Raw genomic sequence first — 20599 nt, 5'->3', positions numbered from 1 at the left:
TTATCTCCATTTTGTAGCTGAGTAGAGTCAAGTGCTGAATGGTCAAGCCTTAAAACTAACTAGAAAAAGTGTGTTTGGGGATGCATACTCAGTACCAGCGATTTCCATGCAGTGTTTGTTAATTTATAAGAAACTTAAAGAATATACTATGAGCGAAGACAGTCAGTCCAGGTTCTTTCTCCACTGCCCATCATCACCAGCAACAAAGGCTGTGCAAACTAAATGAAACCTCCCAGGAACTACGCCTCTGTTGTCTCCAACAGATGGTTTGAAATACCTCAGTTCAAGTAAAAGCAAGGTCAGTGAATTTGCATAAGAACTATTTAGGGCCTCACCTGCAGAGGGGATGAACCAAGCTGCATGTGGGGGTTTTGACTAGTCTGCAGGACTCTGCCAGTGGGCAGAGCCAGAGGATCCCAGCTTGGCTGTGAACCAAAGTGTGTGTGTGTGTGTGTGTGTGTGTGTGTGTGTGACCAGCACCATGGAAAATACATAACTTAAAAAAACCAGATGCATATGTAAATTAAAAAAACCCAACCAAACCACCCATGAATACAGAACCACAAACATCCTATTTACTTGTTTTCTCAGTGATAATTTTTCTTTGGGTTTCCTGGCTAAAATCAAAAATGCAAGCTGTAGCAGTCAGAGCAGAACACAGGAAGGCTGGGACTTTCACCACTAGATACTATTCCTCCTCTCTCCTACTCACACCTTTGGGTGGAAAATTATTTAAATCACACCTAGCTCAGACTTACAGCCCAAAGTGAGATGTGCATCTCCCTACCTCCCAGGCTGGGGATGCAGCTCCCTTGGCACAGGGTACCTCTGCCCTTGGAGCAGCAGTGCCTCCTGCCACCCTCCTCAGCCTCCTTCCTGGGCTCTGTCGGATTCAGTGGCCATATATGGCAATGGACTTCATGGAAATAATGCTGGAGAAATGATATACAGGGGTTGTCTTGGTTGAGTAAGTCAGAAAAGTATTTTTAAGAGGATGTACAGACACTAAATGCAGGCTTGCTGACTGCTAGTCTGCCAGAATCTCATCCTCACTTTGCTCACACAAATGGCAGTAAGGCAGAAAGATTAATCTTTTCAGGCTAAGGGATGCCTGAGAATAATGTTTTCCAGTACAGAAGGTACAGGGGGTTTCTTCTTGAGAACTGAAGCATAGGCTATGATGGGAGTAATTTCTGCCTTTGCTGCCTGGATTTTCCTCTATGTAAACTCCTTGGGGCATTTCTTCTCTGCAAAACACCAAGAGAGTTTTGCTGCTCTCCTGAGGAGGAGGGTATTGACACTAACATATGTTGTATGAAAAAGTCCACAAGAGAGAGAAAGGAGGATTTAGTCATGCCAAAATGACAGAGAGTCCCAAACATTCAGTACTCTTCCAGCAGTGAAAAAGGAGTGTTTCAGGCATGAGAAATACTGACTTACATCTGGAGCCAAACCCTTTTCCCTCTGCTGTGTTGTACTTAAGCAGATTTCAGTTTTGCCGTATTCCTATTTCCAGAGTTAAGTGGCAGAGCCAAAGGATACAGCCCATCCCATTTCTAGCAATTCCAGTATTTGTAAAACATGTGGACAGAGCAGAACAAGTGGGTGGGTGGCTGGATGAATTTCTGGCCTGGTTATGTAAAGTAAAGCAAATGTGCAGTCAGGCTGTCAGCTTTCTGTCTTAAACTCGATCATATTAAAAGTGCTCTGCGCTTCTCATGTGAGTTCCATGAGAATGCAAGACGAAACAAAATGCTGTAATCACATCCCTGTTTTTAGGGACAATCTGTAGCTTGAGCTCACCCATGGTATCCACCAGGAGAGAGGTCTGCAAGCTCCTTGAGCACAGGACAACTTTTAGTCCTACTCCTTATCAGGTCCCAAAGAGATCAGCCATAAGGAAGTATCTACAAATGTACTTTTACTCAGGATTTGTTTGGTTTCTGTGTGGCAGGGGCTGGCTGGCAAGCAGCTGGCTTTCTGGTTTTACTACAGAGCCAGTGCTTTTTATCTGGAGCTTGGAACTTTAAAGTAGCCAGAAGAATCTAATTTACTTTTTCTGACTTTGCATGTATAAAGAATAAATGTAGGGCAAGCATTTTGCCTCCAGTTTTGGTGTGTCTTTTAAAATAAGATACAGGAATTATAGAAATTTGTAGGTGAATGCAGGTGGGAAGTTTTTATAGTAAATGTTAGTGCCTCTGTAGCAAGATAGTTTTAAAGAGAGAAATATTCCAGACACACCATGTGGCAGACATTCCACTGACTTCAGCCATGGCTCGGGGTAGGGAATCTTTCCAGCTTCTACCTGCAAATATTTCCCCTCTGTACTTTATGTCACCATGCCATACTCTGATATATATCCTGATCCACCTGGGGATTCAAGATCTAAAGCCAGGTCTGATGAGAAGTGGCTGAGGGAGCTGGGGGTGTTTAACCTGGACAAAAGGAGGTTCAAGGGGGACCTTATTACTCTACAACTCCCTGAAAGGAGGTCGTAGCCAGGTGGGGGTCAGTCTCTTCTTGCAGGTTACATGTAACAGGACAAGAGAAGACAGTCTCAAGCTTCATCAGGGGAGGTTTAGATTGGATATTAGGAAAAGTTTCTTCACTGAAAGGAAGAGGCTGCCAAGGAAAGTGGTGGAGTCAGTCCCTGGAGATATTTAAAAGACTGTGTAGATGTGGCACTTAGGGACATGGTTTAGTGGTGACTTGGCAGTGCTGGGTCAACAGTTGGACTCGATCTTAGGGGTCTTTTCCAACTAAATGATTCTACAATTCTATGAATAAGGAATAATAATACAGTTCAGGTTGCAGAAGCTTTTTCCAGGTCTGCATTTACTGCATTTTCTGCATTTGAAAGTGGCGGTTCTGAAGTCTGCTAATTGTAACATTGTAATGGTAATTGTGGTATTTAAGATTCTTGCAATGGAATAATAAAAGATTATTTTAAACATATTTTAAACATATATAGTTTTGAGGCTATCCAAAGAAGTACAGGGTCTTCGGTTTTCTGATTACATTTGCTCATACATTTTAAATATTGGAATAGATAGTCTGTTTATGGTCTCAGTTTCATTTTCCTGGCAGATCACCCTGTGTGTGTGTGTATATGTAATGTACAAAGGCATTTGTGGTGAGAAAAAGAGAATTATTTCCTTTCTGTAATGTGTGGGATAATAGATTAAGCTTTTAATGGAATATTTGCCATCACAAGGTATTCTCAGTGCAGTCTTCCACATGATGCCATTTTATTAAAAATAACTCATTTGGAGATTCCTTTTTTTTTTCCTTTCTAGTTTTGCAGCTATTGAGATACATTTATTCATATTTTTACACATTTCATTGCAATGGATAAAAGTTTGCTGAACTCCATTCCTCACTCTCACACACTTTTTAATGAAAATAGTGATCTTTTGTTTTCATATGGCTCCAGAAGATGGAACATAGAAAAAAACTGACAAGAACTTTTGAGTCTTGTGATTGAAATTATGCAAGTTGGCAATACTGGTGGAATGTTTTATCCTTAAAATTTTGAGCTAAAGCTATATGCATGTGAAAACCAGATTTATAATGGCGGCCGTCTGCAAACATAATTATAGAGAGTGCATCCAGGCAACCATTATATATTAAAGACATTTTATCCTGGTGAGCTGGAGAAGAATGAGTTTTATGCTGTGCATTGAGCACAATTATATTGCACATAGAAGGTGATGAGCAAGTCTTTGCCAGTGAACCTTTTGAACCCACATGAAGTGTTGGACCTTGAATATGCATTTACTTCAGATCCTGCCACTAACTCCCTTTTGACAATGTGTCATTTTTTAAATGAAAGTTTAATTGCAACCCAATTAAACACTTCAGCTTCTCATTAAATATGTGGGGTACGATAAGAACTGGATTCACTTGAGTGCATGACTTTGCACATACTATTGAGTTAGTGCTGCCAAATCATTTCCCTCTGTTCTGTCTGTAACTCCCATTACAATCTTCCTTTGCCAAAATTAACTAACTGTGTGGTGTGAGCAGATGCTGAAAACATAAGCCATTGAATCAGGGTCATGCAGGAGACAGAAATGAATGTTTCCAGAAACTTTACAGTCACATTTCTCTAGGAAGAAAACAGCAGTGTATTTACACCATACAGAGGACCAACGACTGAAAAAAAAACCAAGACACAAAAAAAATTCTTACGAATTTGGGAAATTCAGGGCTTTGTTTAACTCTGAGGTGCAAATGCTCTGTCACAGATGTATCTACATTTTCTGTTACAAAGGACACCAAGTGCCATGAAATGCTGGTCTTTTTTCTGGAACAAAATATAGGGAAGGCTAGACAGTCAGGAAAGAATGCTGAAGTGTTTTGAGATTCTAGCTCAGAAATAAAAGTGTAGGTTCATTCCCCAGCTTTGGTTAGATTTTTTTTATGTGTCATTGAATGAGTGATTTCATCATTCTTTTGTTCCTGGGTTCTCCCTCTGTAAAATGGGGCTTGTGCTCTTCCTTTCTTTACAGCCCATAATGCCTGTAATTTATGATGTACTCCTGAGTAGCAGAAGGGTCTTTGTAAACCCATAAACATTTGATTTGTTTTAGCTTCACCCTTAAAGGGAACTTAAGTGCTGGGAAAGGACTGTTTGGTGCCATCCTTTGCTTTTTAATAGTTTCCACATCAAAATTGTTCTGTTTGAAACTCAGCATGAGTTTGGATCGAGAGCATATTCTCATCAGCACAAGCAATTTCAGGCTAATAATGGGCTGGTGGTAACCTCACAAGAGATAAAGACCTTAGCTATGGCCATGGGGAATCATCAAACATCTTTGCTCACTGTGTATTTTGACATTTATAGAGTTTCAGATTTTTAAGTTCTTCAAATTCCCTCAAAATATCAGTAAATTCCTGGTTGAAGATTTTTCTTTAACTTTTTAGGAACAGAAAGTGCCATTTCCATTTTCTACAAACGTATTTACAATTAGTTTGACCTTTAACTCTAAGTTAACGTGCAATTATAATACAAAAATGCCATGAAACACCACTATGCAGTATTAACTCTGAATCAATCAGCACTTCATTAGTTCTCTGATAGGAAAAAAAGAGCATCTGTGTGTGGTGTATTATACAAAGCTCTTGTCCATTGTCTTGAGGGACCTTGGATTTAATCCCATTTTTTCACCATTGTAATGAAATCAGTTTGGTGGTGTCTGCTGAGTTCATATTGCAAAATTAGCACATGGAAATCAGCAGTGATATTGGTTTCGTCACTGAGAAGAGCCTCAGAGCTTAGTTTGTCTAGAAACTGAAACCTTCCACCTCTAGACATTATGTCTCCTTCAGGTCATACATGAAATGATTTAGGGAAGGGGCATGGAAAAGTTGTTGTAGTGTCAGCCTGCCTGACACCTGCCAACCTAGTAAATGTGTGATTCTCCTTCCCACCTGCTTTCACATCCATATATAATTTCTCTGATTTGTATTTTATGAATAATTAATAAGTTTTGCCTTGTCTTCTAAGGTTATAAAAGATGTGTGCAGCAACTGTACAGGAGCTGTAGACTCTGATGGGCCATTGTCTAGTTCTCCGGTACATAAAGTGGAGCTGGAAAAGGTAAAATCATCAAAATGATGAATGCAAAATTCCTTATGATTACTCAAATAGACACTGGTAGGCACTGGATGTAAATCCTTGCTGCCTTGTGTTGCTGTTCCAGGCACACAGGCCCTGTATTGTGTTGGTTTGTTTGGATATGTGCACACATCCTGCAGAGTTGAGGCTTCTGCCATGTCAGTTTGTTTGGCCATGAACAACCAGCAGGCTGGCTCGGGTCCAGCTTCTCTTCAGCCATAGAAGGGTGCAGATTAATGGGTCTGATACTTGTGCTGAGATGCAGAGATGGTCTCCAACAAATGCAAAGAGCAAGCAGGGGTATCACTCTTGGGAAAGAATAGATGAAGATTATACCAAGATTTTAAGGGAAGGTCTCTTATTTTGGGGAATTCAGTCCTTGAGGACCTCCCTGGGCATGCTGAGGTCACTGTTTTGGCAGACCCTTTCAAGCACTCATGTCTCAATAGAGAAACTTGGCTACTCACATGTGGTTGTCTTCACTGCCTTGACTCAGCAGGATGTGAGAGCACGAATTGGGAAAGTGAGCAGCTTTGCAGTGAATGATTGGTGCATTACCAGCACCAGTTTAAGCCCCTGCTCTGTTAAGGCATCCATGTGAGCAAATCTGTCTGCAGCCCCTGCTTAAAAATCCCACTGACAGAGGTTTCTTCAACCAACTCCAAATGGCAAGTGTCACCCCTCTGGTGGAAGTGCACCACTGCCAGCAGGATTACGTTGCTTTATCCTGGGAACTGTTCCAGGACAGCCCAGACTTCCTGGTTTCACGGGCAAAAGCTGTTGTATGTTTGCACACACCTGCACAGTAGTGACCAAGTAGCTTACAGAGTTGTAAAAAAGTTTTTTTCTGAAACACATGCCATGAAAAGGTGTAATTTATCTTGTCATTCATTCCTTTTTGTGATGATCTGCAAATCTTCAGGGCTTTGCCACTTCTGAGTAATGTGGTCACCAAAGCTGTGCTGTCATAAGCTCTATCTGCTTCATCCCAGGCCTCATGCACAACCGTTACAGAATAATCAGTGCTAAAAATTTATTTCAAAAGTCTATTTTTTTGCACATATTGAAAGTACTGAAGCACCTTGTAGGAATGCATTATTTTCTGGTAAGTTGTAATTGCCTATGCATATATGAAGTATTCTTTAAAGATACAGCTTTTACCTTATTCGTATCTTATCCATGTAATTCCTTATTGCAACATTTAGTGTCTAGAAATACATTAAAATATATTGTGAATTATGAATATTTCACTGGTTTTAATACACTTTCAAATATATACTATTTTGTTGTTTCTGTGATTTTCTAAAGTGTCTAAAACTGAACTTTTTACTATCTCCTAATTCTCTTCAAGTGGATGAGAGCTTGAAAGGGTGTTTTATTTCATAGAAAGCATATTTTTAAAGGCACTAATGACACTTATTTGATGAAGGTGCAAACACTGTACGTCAGCTAATCTCTTTGACCCTGCAGAAGCTGTCGTTTGAGAGGCCGAGCTCAGATGGGGAAGGTACTGTGGAAAATGGCATCACTACTGTGTGCAATGGTAAAGAACAAGGTATGTCTGGTGAAAGGAATGTGTGCATAGAGAAAGGAAATACCTCACTTTTATCTTTTCAAAAAAGGCAGTAAATTTTTGAATGGTTTTATTAGATTCAATTTAACTTGAAAACTGAACTATATCAAGAAGGATTCCTTAAATTTTGTCATTTGATGTTATTGTGCAGGTAAAATCAGTATAATTAGTATAACCAAACAGAATATAGAAATTTTGATTTGGCCTTTTCTGTGTTCAAAAGTGCAGTTTTTCAGAACTTTGGCGACCACTACAGGCAAGTAACAGGCTTCTTCGTAACTCTCTAGTGGCAATATAAAGAGTGGTGTAAAGCTTCTAAGCAAAAAATCTATCATTAAATACTAGAAGGAAAGTTTTTATATATATATATTTTATATGTATGTGTATGCACAGATACCTTCATACATAAACGATCATATTACATATGATTATTTACACTAACATAATAAAATATATATAGTCATGCAATATCAGTGAGTTTTTGAGTACATATGTATATTATTTTGCATATGTTTTTTTGGAGCCATGCACATTCTGTAGTCCTTATTCACTTACAAAGGTAAATCCGAAATCCAGAGGGAGTTCTGGCTGAGTTATATCTAATACACTCAACACTTATGCTCTCTTCCCCATCCCCTGCCCCTCCACAAAGCAGAAGAAATTCTGTGGCTTCCTTAACTTGCCATGTAGCAGTGGTGTGGCTTAGATAAGACATTTTTCTGCTGTTGTTAAATGAAGGGTAATGTGAGCTGCAGTGAGCACAATGTCAATACTGGCCTTGGTGCCAGTCCTGTCTCTCCTTTTGACTGACTCATTTCCCTTATCTTCTCTCTGGTTCATTTTCCAGCATTTCCTGGCTATACAGATCTCTGACATACCCAGTGGTGTGGGACAATGTCAGGGTTTGTGGTTTTTGGAAAGCCGTGGTACATTTTTAGATTTCACATTTTAAAATCTTCTATTAAGATTTCATAAACTCTGAAACCTATGGAGAATCATCTGTGACCCAAAACCTGTGTTGATCACAATATCCAGAAGTACCTGGTGGCTCAGGTACCCCGCAGAAGATGTGATGATGCAGCTGGAAAAGCAGCCCAGCTTAGGTGCCTCAAGGAGGGTCATTTCAAATACCAGGGGCTTTTGAAAATTGACCTTCGGTACATAGTAGTAAAAATAATAGGTGTTAATGACTGCAAGAAGACTGAAATGTCCTTGATGAAGTAATGCTATGCATTTTTAAAATAATGGATAGGAAGCATTTAAGAGAGTACATGGGAAGGGAGGCTTCAGAGAATGATCATCTCCAGCTGGCACTGACTGCCAGCCTCTGCTCTGCTCTTACCAGCTGCTTGCTTTGCTATGGGAAGGGAAATGAGAATAAAAGGCTTTTGTGAAAAAAATCACTGGCAATTGAGCAACCAGTATATTCTTTAGATTCAAAAAGATTAAGTGCTGCCTCTCAGTTCTGCAGGAAAAAAACCAGCAATGTGGTAGGAAGACAGGACAGAAAAACAAACACTAAAATGGGCTTATTCCACAGTCTGTTCATGCTCATGGGAATGATTTCTCTGGGCTTCTGTCTCACAGAAATGAGATTTTCTCAGTCTCTGGCTTTTTTAATGTTTTTCATCTTCTGCCCCTCAAGAGCTACAGTTGGCCTTTGGCTGCTTCTGTGTGGGATAGAAACCCTTTTGAGGGCAGGTGCTGTGCCCCCCAGGCAGGGGTCTGTGACCAGATTGGATGGGTGGCCTTCCTCCCTCCAGCGAGGAAGCCTGTTGCATGTTTGGAGAGCACAGTATAAGTTGTGGACATCCTTCCCTTGAAAAAGATAATTAGACCTGGATGTGTTGGAGTTGGCTTGGGGGCAGCTATTGGCACTTGCAGAGCTGCCTTTCCCCCTCAGCCCTGGCAGATTTGTACAGTCTTGGCTACAGATACAATTTCTAAATAATGTTCCATGATTGCTAACAATTAAGCTAAATATGATAAATTATCCCATGGTGAGTCCCAAACTGCTTCTCTATTTTCCGTGCATTCTTCTTCCCAGCTCATCAGTTCATACAGTCATTTCTCATATGAATGTTTTGTCCATTTTTTCCCTCAGTTTGTGCAAGTCCATAACCACTAAGTGTTCCCTGTTGCAAAAGGAATTGATTCGTCAGGGATAAAGATAGAGCAGCTCAGTTAGTAACTATTTTAAATGTATTGTTCATCAAAATCAAATATCAGGGCCAGTTGATGGAAATTTTCGCTGCCCTGTCAGTTGGCAAAGACTTTTTCCTCTGTTGCCAGAATCCAGTTTAGGGCACTGAATGCAATTTCTGAAGTTTATGTTGTTTGTTCTGTTTTGCAAATAAAAGGCCTGTTTTTTTCTGAATCTGTTTAATCTTAGAAACTCTTTTTTCAAAAAAAAAGTGTTAGGATTTTAATCAGGTAGGCACTTTAAAAAACTATATTCATAGTCCTTGTCATATTTCATTCAACAGCTGAACATGCCTCAGTTCTCAGGGTTGTAATACTACTAGTATCAAATGAAGTTAGTGGAAGCATAGTCTGGATTTTAGCAAAATACCTCTTTTCAGCAGCTTTTTCTTTCCGATGGTCACAGAAATGGCCAACTTACAGCCATCAAATATTCATACTGATGCCACTAATTTCTTAGTAGTTAATTCATAAGTCTTGTCTAAAATATCCATTGTGATAAGATCTCTTAACCTAACTGTAAACAGCAGAAGTATTTTTGCTAAGCAAGCATATTCTGTCTCTTTTGTGTACTTAATTATTGAAGTATTTTGAGAGAAGTGTTCAGGAACATTGAAGAAAACAGTGAAGAAATGTCTGACTGGATTTTTATTGCTGTGTATATGAGCTAAATTTATATGCAGGTACTTCAGTCAGACTGATAAATTAGGTGATGACTGCTGTGGAAAGAGACTTGAAGCTTGATTAGATTAAATAAATTTGCAAGCTTGATTTTTATTCAAAAAATTGTTTTCAAAATGCCATGATTTTTATAACACAGAGGTTATTAGAGAGGGCATATGATACTTGCCTCATTGAACTCTGCAACTTTTGTACAAATGTTTGTCTTGCACAGTATATTTTTGTCTGAACTTCTGTTTTTATTCAGGTTCTCTCTATTGGTTGGTGTACACACACTACTAAATACACACTTCTGCTTTCTTAATAGTGAAGAGGAAAAAAAGTTCAAAAACGGAAGCCAAGGGCACTGTGACTAAAGTAACAGGGAAAAAAATAACGAAGATCATTGGTTTAGGAAAGAAAAAGCCATCAACAGATGAACAGACCTCATCAGCTGAAGAAGATGTTCCAACATGTGGTAAGTGACTTTTCTCCTTGAGTCTTACATCTGGATTGCTATTAAAACTTTATAGCATTCTAGCCTAGGAATTTGTCTAAAATTGCTTTTACTTCAGTAATTCCTCCCCCAATATCAGAAGGATGGATCCAGACTGCAAGAGGAGTAATCAAGAGTTTGTCATTTGCAAATAGACTAAAATAATTCGACTTTTTAAATAAAATGGTAACACAAGCTCAGGTATCACTGCTCCATGCAGAAGTGAGGAGGAAGAGAAGTGTGAACAAGATGCATAAAGAAACGCGCTGGTCACAAACAGATGGTTATAAAATTAATATAGGCTGAACTATGAAATAAATTCAGGCTACAAAGTAGAAGAAGGTTCTTGGAACGTGATCAGGTCTTTTGTAGTAGATTGTGGTTAAGGTTTCATGGAATAGCAGACAGCAGTCAACTGGATCTCAACAAAAGTGATTTGAGTTTAATTATGGGTTCCTAAAGGGATACATATTGGACAAAATGAAGTAACAAATCTCTAGTAAGCTATTTTAACTCTTAATTTTGATCATTCCATATGATGGCTATAGTGCTTGGCTGCACCAAGGAAGTGTATAAAAAGGCATGCAGAAAATATTTGGGTTTTGTATCTTAGCTCTTAGGATTTGCTCACAGGTTGAGACTTTGTGCAATGCACTTAGCTGATGTCCTCACAGCTCTGCTATTTTAAAACAGTTCAATATACTTACATCTCCAACTTGTCTTTTGGTGCTCCAGTATTAAGTAACACTTCCATACATGAATGAGATCGAACCCACCCTTCACCCAATCCCTTAAAAAAACCGAGTTCCTTAGAAAGCTTTGAAGCAGTTACACCAGATTTCGAGTTTGGATTTGACTTTTTAATTGACTAGGAAAACTTAGGGAAACCCAGAAGTCTGTGATTAGGGAGTAGTTGACAGAACTCATAGGACCATGAAGTGTGATAGATGCCTGCCTGAGGTGATGGAAGCAGATCCATGGACCACCAGAGAGAACTTCATAGATCACAGGTGGCTTTAAAGCCACACTTTAGGAATCATTCACATAAGCAAACTTTGATTAAATAAGTGTATGTATATGTGTCTATACATCAGCTAAGTACAGATGTGATTTATTGACCAAAAGAACAGCTGGGAAAAGCTGTGTCCAGCTAGCATTGTCCAAAGCATCTGGCCTCCATAGGGGCTCAAACTTCCGGGCGCTCATACTCCACTGATTACTCCATATAATATGGGAAGTCAACCACAGCTGTACAATCTAATTCCTCATATTTCTAGCATTAGTTTGGATATGGACATAAATACAGATACAGCCATTACTATTTGCCTGCATTTGGCTCTACTCAACACCACTTGCAGATTTTAAAGGAAAATATATAAATGTCTAGGCTTTGGTCATTGCAGGAAATCTTTGCAGAAGCAGTTTCTCACCACCAGAAATTTGGCTCAGTTCAGTGCCCTCTGGGAGGCTGCTCCATAGTTGAAGGTTTTTACACTTTAGAAGCCTCTACCTCCCATGAACAAAGAGAAGATACCAGCAGGGCTGCAAGTGTCACCCAGCTAGAGTGGAAACTAAAACCCACCTGTGCTTGGAGTCATGGCAAAGCTCTTCCCTACAACATCACTGGTCCTAAACTGCCTGGACTGAGCTGCAGTGCTAATGCCCTGAAGGGGAACTCACTCGAGGCATTTTGGTCATGTCAGGTTGTGAAGGTTTAAGTAGAGATATGTGGAGGGAGAAGTGGGATCCTGCGTAGTTCGACTCTGAAGCAGAAAATTCTGGAAGAACTTTTCTGAGAGGTGCACTGGGAGCAGAGGGGAAAAACTGTCTGAAGTAAAGGACTCTCACTCCAAAACAAGCCATATCTGGCTTGCATGGGAAGTTTTTTTTCATTTCTAGGGATTGTAATGTAATGCACAGTGATACAGGGTTTTGTTACAGGAGGAGGGAGAAGAGCTGAAGAGTGTGATTATCACAAGGAGCCAAAACCAGAGGATTAAGCACATCCTCATTTTTTATAGCACCTTCCAAGATGTGCACAATTCTGATCTGCTACATCCTGTTGGATCACACTCTGACATTGGAACCATAATGTTGGAAGGAAAACCCAGAAAAATGAACAATAAGTCATAGTTTTAATGAAAACCAAAGACAGATCTCTCCAACAGGATTAAATGAAAATCATGTCTGAGATAGAAGACGATTTTTTAACCTCACTTCTGGCTTTTGCAAGATATCATTTCTTTCCCTCATCATAGCCTGTTTGGAAGCAGCAACATGCTGAATTCATGTACCGTTTGTAACATGGAAGCAAAAATTAAAAGGTTTTGGGTTGGGTTTTTTTTTCAATTCCCAAACTGTACTGAGGCAGGAAAAATGGGCATTGCTTTGATTGTAAGGTTTGAGTCTGGAATGATTGTTCCTCTGGTGCAGAGAAGGAAAACCGCAAAACACTGCGTGGTTAATCATGTTATATGCCTAGACACTATATCGATATAGAGCATGGTAAGAAAAGTGGGTGGGTTTAAAAGACAATCTGTTAATGGCTTTTTAATATGTAAGGATACTGTATCGTATTTACTTCTTGGATTTTAAAAATTTTTGGTTTTATTTGGATAGGTAACAAAGGTTGCCTTCTTTTCAGTCTGGTTTACAAGTGTTGCAAACCAGATGCGCATTCTTCTTTCTAAGTGAGATTACAACATAGAGCATCAAAACTTAGTAGGTCTTTTAAACACTGCTTTTGGATGTTACAGAAGATATTTCAATACCTAATTAATATTAATATGAGCTGTGATTTTCCCAGAAAAATTTGGTCAGCCACAGTTATCAGTCATTACCCACAGAGAGGCAGAGTGAGTACATTAGCTGTGTATGTACTGGTTTTTTTCAGTGTCCCTCTCCCATTCTTACTGAAGTCCTGGGGACCTGTGTGCTCCTGCATGTCCAGCTGCTGCAGAGACTGACACAGAACAGCCATTTGCACATGAGCTGGATCACATATTTATATACTTTTTCTAGGTTATTGGCACGGTGAAAGTTTTCGTTAGAAGAAGTGGGACAGGGTCATTTACTTGTCTTCCTAAAATCCATCTGGACTTTCTATTAGAAGAGGAACAAGTTATGTAAGGGCTAGCATTACACTGAGAAGTAAATTTCTTCTTTTTTTCATTTTCAGAAGAAGTCAGGAGTAAAATATCTCACATTTCATTTTATTGCAGGATATCTCAACGTGCTCTCTAATAACCGCTGGCGTGAGCGCTGGTGCAGAGTGAAGGACAATAAACTCATTTTCCACAAGGACAGGACAGATCTGAAGACACACATTGTTTCTATCCCTCTCCGTGGCTGTGAAGTCATCTTGGGACTGGATTCGAAGCACCCCCTGACCTTCCGCCTGCTCCGGAATGGGCAGGAGGTCGCTGTGCTTGAGGTACAATAGCTGTGACTTGTAGGAACTCCCACAAGCTGACTTAGAGAAGCACTTGCATACAACCTGTGTCTGTCCATTCAAAAAAAAAAAAAATCTTTGGAATGATATTATTGCAGAGCTGAAAAATATTGGAAGGAGAAAATAAATATTAAATATTGTAGACAAAGAAAGAACTGAGATTAAATGTAGTTCAGAAATCTTCTCAGTAAAATACTTTTCTCTGCACTGATGTTCGTCTTACCTTGGTATTAAAATATCCCTGTTCCTTCTCTAGGCACACTTTTGTATCAGTGATATAAGTACTTTGGGTAAATAACTTTGCAATACTTAAATAATGGATTACTGTAGATGGGAGCTCTAAAACTCTTAACTTTCATTTGTCTGCTATTTATGTGAACTCCTTTTGCTCAGTCTGTGTCTGTATTAATACAGTTGTGCATTTAAGAAAATGCAGTGTGCCAGCAGTCTGCTGTTCTCTTGACACTCCTCACAGGCACACATCTTCCTCTGTGTTAGGTGGGTCAGGATATTCATCATATTTATTTATTCATCGTATTTTAAAACCTTAAATGAGAATACACTTAAAGCCAACTATAATGAGGATATAGCAGGAGGCAACCTTTTGCTTTCAGTGGCAGGACAGGCACTTTGACTGCTTTGGGTTTCTGACTACAGGTTGTGTCTCCTGTCCTTGTAACCATACCTGTTATATGATAGCAGTTCAAAGAACTTGAAAATCCAGAAAAAATATCAAAGAACTGTGAAAAACAATGAAATAAAAATAAGAAATTTAGAAACTGCTAAATTTGTTAATGACAAATTGTTGTCTTTCCCCTGCTACTTTTATCCATTATTTGTTTCACTACTTGTCACTTTTGAATTGGTGACTTGAAGCAATTATTAATGCTGTTACTTGTGTCATCAGGAAAATGAATACCATCATCTAGACAAATTTAGTAAAATTTTTCAAAAAGCAATGTTAAAATCTCCTCACTATTTCATTCCCTCTTCCCTCTTGTTCCTGTTTAGCAGTAACACTTTCTTCTCAGGAGTCATGCTATCTAAAAATCCCCCAGCCTAACATAGGAAAATAATTATGTTAAAGCTTTCAATATTCTGAAGTCTAAAGCAAGCCTTAAACGATTATTTTTCCTTCTTTTTTGTGGATTGCCCACTTTGTGTAACATCATAACTGATGAACACATAGCTTACTTAAAGTGCCCTCCTTCTAGCAAAGCAGATTTAATATGAAATCCTGGGGTTTTTAGGAGTTCAGCAGAGTGAAACCAGAGCCTCTTGTACAATGTGGTAGCAATTTGTCAACCAAGAAGAATGCATGTTTTTGCAATAATGCTCAGCCCAGTGGCAGAGCAAAGACCTGACCCACGTTCTTGCCCTCTCCTTGCAGGCCTCCTCCTCTGAAGACATGGGCAGATGGATAGGAATTTTACTGGCAGAAACGGGGTCTTCAACAGATCCTGGAGCTCTGCACTACGACTACATCGACGTGGAAATGACGGCAAGCGTGATCCAGGCTGCGAAACAGACCTTCTGGTGAGAGGCATTCAGCTACCCGGCCGTTTCCAGTGCTCTGAGAATTTATATCCATATATTAGCTCCACTGCCAGCACAGCTTATCAAAATCTGCTTCCCCCTTTGCCAGATATTGAACTCCTGAAGTGTTTCAGCATTGCAGCATGTTAGATGTGTTCATGATTATTGTGCTGGAATCCTGCTAAATTCTGTAAAAGATGCACGGCACTATGCAACTTTACTCAAATCTTTACCAATTTTTTCAGTAAGTGCCCTTACCAAATGCTATATTTTAATATTTTATTTTGCTTAAAATCTTAGAACTATCCCTGGAAGAGAACAAATATTCTGAAATATGCAGCTATGTAATTCACATTTATTGTCTGCATTTGCTGTACATATAGGGAAATATACAGCATATTATTGATCAATATATGCTGCACACTCACAGTGTATAGCAAATATAAGTCTTGCGTAGACACATAATCAGTGTTTCCTTCTCAAGTTCTGATTAATTAAAAATTTTATCAAGCTCACCTCAGTCCAGTTAATTTCTGGTGTTTAATACAGGAGGTGGAAATTGGGAAAGGTGTCTCGAGGGTGCAGCATGGAAGCTGCTTAAATTGCAAATCAGTACAGTGAATTCCCCATTGCTGATCCTGTGCTAAAAGGAGTAATGCATACTTAGCATATACAGTGATTTACATGTTCAAATCATTTTAGGCATTAAATAAGTCTTTGTTGGGAAAAGACCATCATTTTTCCTCGGTTAGATGAGTTTTTTAGAAATGGGAGTGAAGAAACAGTTGGGACAGGGGGGTGCCCTGCTGCAGTTGTTCCCTGCAGTCAGAAAGTGGGTGGCCTAAGAAGACAGCTGGCAAAGGCATCATCCCTCATCCCGCTGCAAAATGACACTCCCCAGACTAATTTGGAATTTGTGTGACTTAATACATTAGAGAATCACACTCCATCTGCCCATCATGACTTTAAACAAATAGAAAATGAAGAAAAAAAAAAAAAAGAAAAAAGTTTTGGAGTTTTCCAGAAGAAGATCCTAGTGCCATTAGCTAGGTGCCAAGAGAAGTTAACAAGGGAAAATGCCCAGCTTCAATCAGAGTCTGGTTTGAATGACTTCTGATAGAAATCAAAGTGGTTCAGTGTTACCACAGGCCCAGTTTTGTGAAAACCAAATTTTGATAGAATTAAAATGCACTTAGCATGCAGACTTACGTTAATATTTGTTTAAAAGTTAATAGGGCTCAAAAGGTTTATCCTGTGTTGACATATATTTTTGCTTCAGTCAGTATCTAGCAATAACCACGTTTAAGAGAAGTAGAGTGGTAACCTTTTCCCCCTGAATTCTGCGTGGCTTTCCTTTTCTGCACAAATGTGGTACTAATTGGAGCCAAGTGAAAAAACATATGCAACTAGACCACATGTTAGAAAGGAACATCAAGCAACTTGCAAAATAGCAGCATTTCCCTGTTAAGAAATAGTTAAAATTCATTGGGTGTCTTTAAGAGCCTGTAAGGGCTTGCTGATAAGCAACAAAGTAGCTGTCTGCTGATTTTCAGCTACTGCTAGAAAATGAGGAGAAATTACAATGATACTTAAATGTTAATGAAACACTACATTTGCCCTTTATAGAATGAATATCACTATTCCAAATTAGATGCAGCTATCATTAAAGCTTAGTTTGTCACTCAGTCACTTTAGATTATTGGTTATTCACTTCCTAAGATTGATGCTTTTCAAAACTATCGGCTCCTCATTAATAGCCCCATCCATTTCCTTCGTCTAAATCATTAGGTATCTAGGAAAAGCTGAAGTGCTTCCAGGGAAGTTTCTCCATTTTCCTTCTGGCAATTTCCAAATACAATTAACTTGCGTGGATGCATCTGAAAACATGATTAATGAGGATTACTGAAATAATGATTATGAATTGTTTCTAGCTACTTAGATAAATCTTACCTTCCTTTGGTGGTGGAAATAGTTACTACAGGTGCATGAGATGCCACTAATGAATATCCCAGCTTTCAGACATGGTTATTGTGTATCACTGTAATTGGAGCCTCTTAACTAGAAAAAAATACAGCAACAACTCCAAACACAGTTCTTCAGGCCAACCAGAAACACTTGAGCAATGCTCTTCCTTAAGACCAGTAAACAAATGCAGACCTTTAATAATGTCTAGTAAGGTATGAGTTAAGATAAAGTTGAAAACATTTTTATCATGGAATTTTCCTTGGGCTTTTTGAGGTTAGTTTGTTTGAAGTAAGAAAAGCTTCTCTCTAATGGTTTTTCCACCCCTCACACTGCCCTGAAAGGTTCACACCGAGCTGGGCAGGTTCATCCCTCCTGTGAGCCCAGGTCTCCCGTGGCTCAGGTGAGCCTCAGTTCTCCCTCTTGAATGAGAAATTCAATGGACTCCGTGTTATTCCAAAGCCAACAGAAAGCAACTGTTAAAACCACAGCATTCCTGAGCTGCTGCCAGTGCTACAGAAGACCCTCTCTGCTTTAGCAGTGCTTTATCATATTTTATGAATGTCAGCACAGACTCTGAATAGTGCCATTGTTTGGGATGGAAAACATGTTTTCCCATTCACGTACACCTGAAACTATAGGAAAGGAATTATTTGGGATCTCACTCTATACCTTATTCAATTCCAGCAGTTGCTACAAAGGAAAACTCACTCTCGGGGTCATTATTGCTGTCAGACATGACTCTGCTTTTTTCTGCATTGTTAGATCTTTGCAAACCTGATTTAGTTCTTGATATCTCATGTGCTGTGCAGAATTCCAGTAAAAAAAGCAACAGTGTTGATTGGGACAGGATAAAGGGAAAGAAATTAAAATATATTATATATATGTATATCCCTTTTGAATTTCCAGAGGACTCAGGTCCACCATGTGTAACAGATCAAGAATGAGCATATAGAGTATTTGCATGCACAGTTACCCAGAGGGAGTTGGGAAGCATAGTGCCATAGCCAGCCAAAAGTTCTGATATAGAAAAGAAAAATTCCCAGGTTTTGAGGAAGTAATTATTCAGGAAATTTGATAGATATAAGTTAGATTTCATTGAAATTCCATGGGGTTTTTTCAAATTTTTGCTGGATTTGATTCTTGGTTCTCTCATATCCTAAGTTTGCATCCCCCTGAGCATACATGCACACAGAAACACCTGCTTCTCCTCAGTGCAGACAAGGGAGTGTTTCTGGGACCCTGGCAGGCTGGTGTATAACAGAGATCAGCAGGTTCCCATGTAAACATGCCACTGAGCAGTTACAGCTGTTACCCTCCTGGCCTTCAGGCAGTCGTATCCCCACTGTAAGAATGGAGAACAGGAACATATGTTGTGTTATTGGCTGTACCAGCAATGTGTGAGTAGCAAAGAAAAACTGCCCTGAAGAAAGTGAGAAGCGCTGTGCTTCCAGGCTACATAATCGGGCATGGGGAATATACCACTGAATCATCATCTAGGCTTAAGTGTAAGTGCTGGTTTTTATTATTTTTACTTTGCATTTTTCAGTTTCATGAACAGGCGAGTTATATCTACAAATCCGTACCGGGGAAGCACTGCCAATGGCTACGCCTGTCCAAGTGGAATGGCACTTCATTATGATGATGTTCCCTGCATAAATGGATCGGTAAGAATTGAATGTGCACAGAACAAATGGTTTGCATGTGTTGAATGCGTGGACATCTGAAAATTGTATTATCTAAAGATCCTCACTGGGCAGTTTCCAGATGAACTCATATGTTTTTGATTGGGGGTTGCAAACTCCTCTCACACCTATAGACTATATGGGCATGGGACATATTGCTTACATTAACCTGCATGTGAGCCAATGTGCATTTGGAAAGCAGTTGCCTATTGATGATTTGTTGCCAAGTCCTTGAATATAATACTCACTCGAGGAGGTATTTTTTAGATCACACTGGAACAGGCAAAATTAAGGACTCAGTTAATTTTTGATGTCTGTTGAAAAAACACCAAAACCCAAACACTTCTCAGTCCCTGCAGCTGTGTTCCTGAGGACTGCAGGTGCTGCTTGTCCCAAAGAAGAACCACAGTGGTCATTTCCACCTTCATAAATTGCAGAGCTGATCATAGGCAGATGTGTTATAGGATTTAACATTTAGTGGATGCTACCCAATAGCAATATATGGTCCTCAGGAACATTTACAGGGGAGCTACAGCCCATGTCAGGTCTTAATTCATGCTGTTGCCTAAAGGCCTCACTAAGGGCGAACTCAAGAGAAATTAAGAGTTTCAAAGTGTGAAATGGACTGGATATTCAGTCCTCCAATATGTCAGTAATGTCAGAAAGAAGTTAGAAATCCCCTCTTGGGAACAGTGCATGATCACTCGTGTGGAAGCAGTCTCTGTGTACTTCTTGGATGTGCTCACCAGTGTACTGCCATGGCCAGGATGGGTTAAGGAAGGATATTTAGCAACCCAGGTTGGTTTCTTTTAAGGTTAATCAGCTGAATCACTGGAGTACTATTGTTGAACTTTCCATTTTTCTAAAAACTAAAAAAAAAAAAAAGAGCTATTTCAGCTCTTGTAGCTCAGAATAATAAATCTCCATCAAATAAAATGTAGTGCTAGCATACCAGCAGCTGATATTCATGGGAAAGACATGCAGCCTGAAGAAATTAGAAAAACAAACTAGAAAAAACCCTCTTGGTTTCTGATAGCTGCTAGGCCATATTACTTTTAACAACTCATGTACCAGATATAATCCCATGGATTCATCTGTGTAAACTGTGAGTATCCCCATTAACACAGTCTTGCCTGTGCCCCCTTGGTGCTAGAGCTACCAGCTGAAGGTGCAGTCCATGAAACAGCGAGGGTAATAGGTGTGCTTATACTATGGAACATGCTCAGGGCTGAGGCTGTGAGCCATGGAATGCAATGCTTGCTTTCCACACTGGAAATAAATACCCCCACTTCCTAAATAATTTAAGTGTAGGTAGTAATTGTATGCTTGCTAAGCACTAAGGGCTTACTACAGTCCAAAGCATCACTAATGTTTTAATTTCACTTAGGAGGTTCTGCATGGTGTATTGTTC

General features: G+C 39.4%; 1 protein-coding gene across 5 annotated transcripts in view; it reads left to right on the top strand.

Moving 5' to 3' along the window:
• Positions 1–20599, top strand: part of AFAP1 (actin filament associated protein 1) — a 114953-nt gene that overhangs the window by 80807 nt on the left and 13547 nt on the right. For 4 of the 5 annotated variants that reach the window (XM_042053488.1, XM_042053491.1, XM_042053489.1 and 1 more), the window contains 6 exons: positions 5513–5605; positions 7094–7178; positions 10387–10536; positions 13776–13987; positions 15396–15541; positions 19053–19170. In XM_042053488.1, the coding sequence (XP_041909422.1) occupies positions 5513–5605; positions 7094–7178; positions 10387–10536; positions 13776–13987; positions 15396–15541; positions 19053–19170 (804 nt within the window). The remainder of the gene's footprint in view (positions 1–5512; positions 5606–7093; positions 7179–10386; positions 10537–13775; positions 13988–15395; positions 15542–19052; positions 19171–20599) is intronic. The other variant, XM_042053487.1, reaches the window with a different exon arrangement.

Source organism: Corvus kubaryi, unplaced genomic scaffold, assembly GCF_017639235.1.
Source record: "Corvus kubaryi isolate FWS band 111438036 unplaced genomic scaffold, C.kubaryi_AGA036_p1.0 split1-131, whole genome shotgun sequence".
Taxonomy (NCBI): Eukaryota; Metazoa; Chordata; class Aves; order Passeriformes; family Corvidae; genus Corvus; species Corvus kubaryi.
This window is presented reverse-complemented; position numbering and strand designations above follow the sequence as displayed.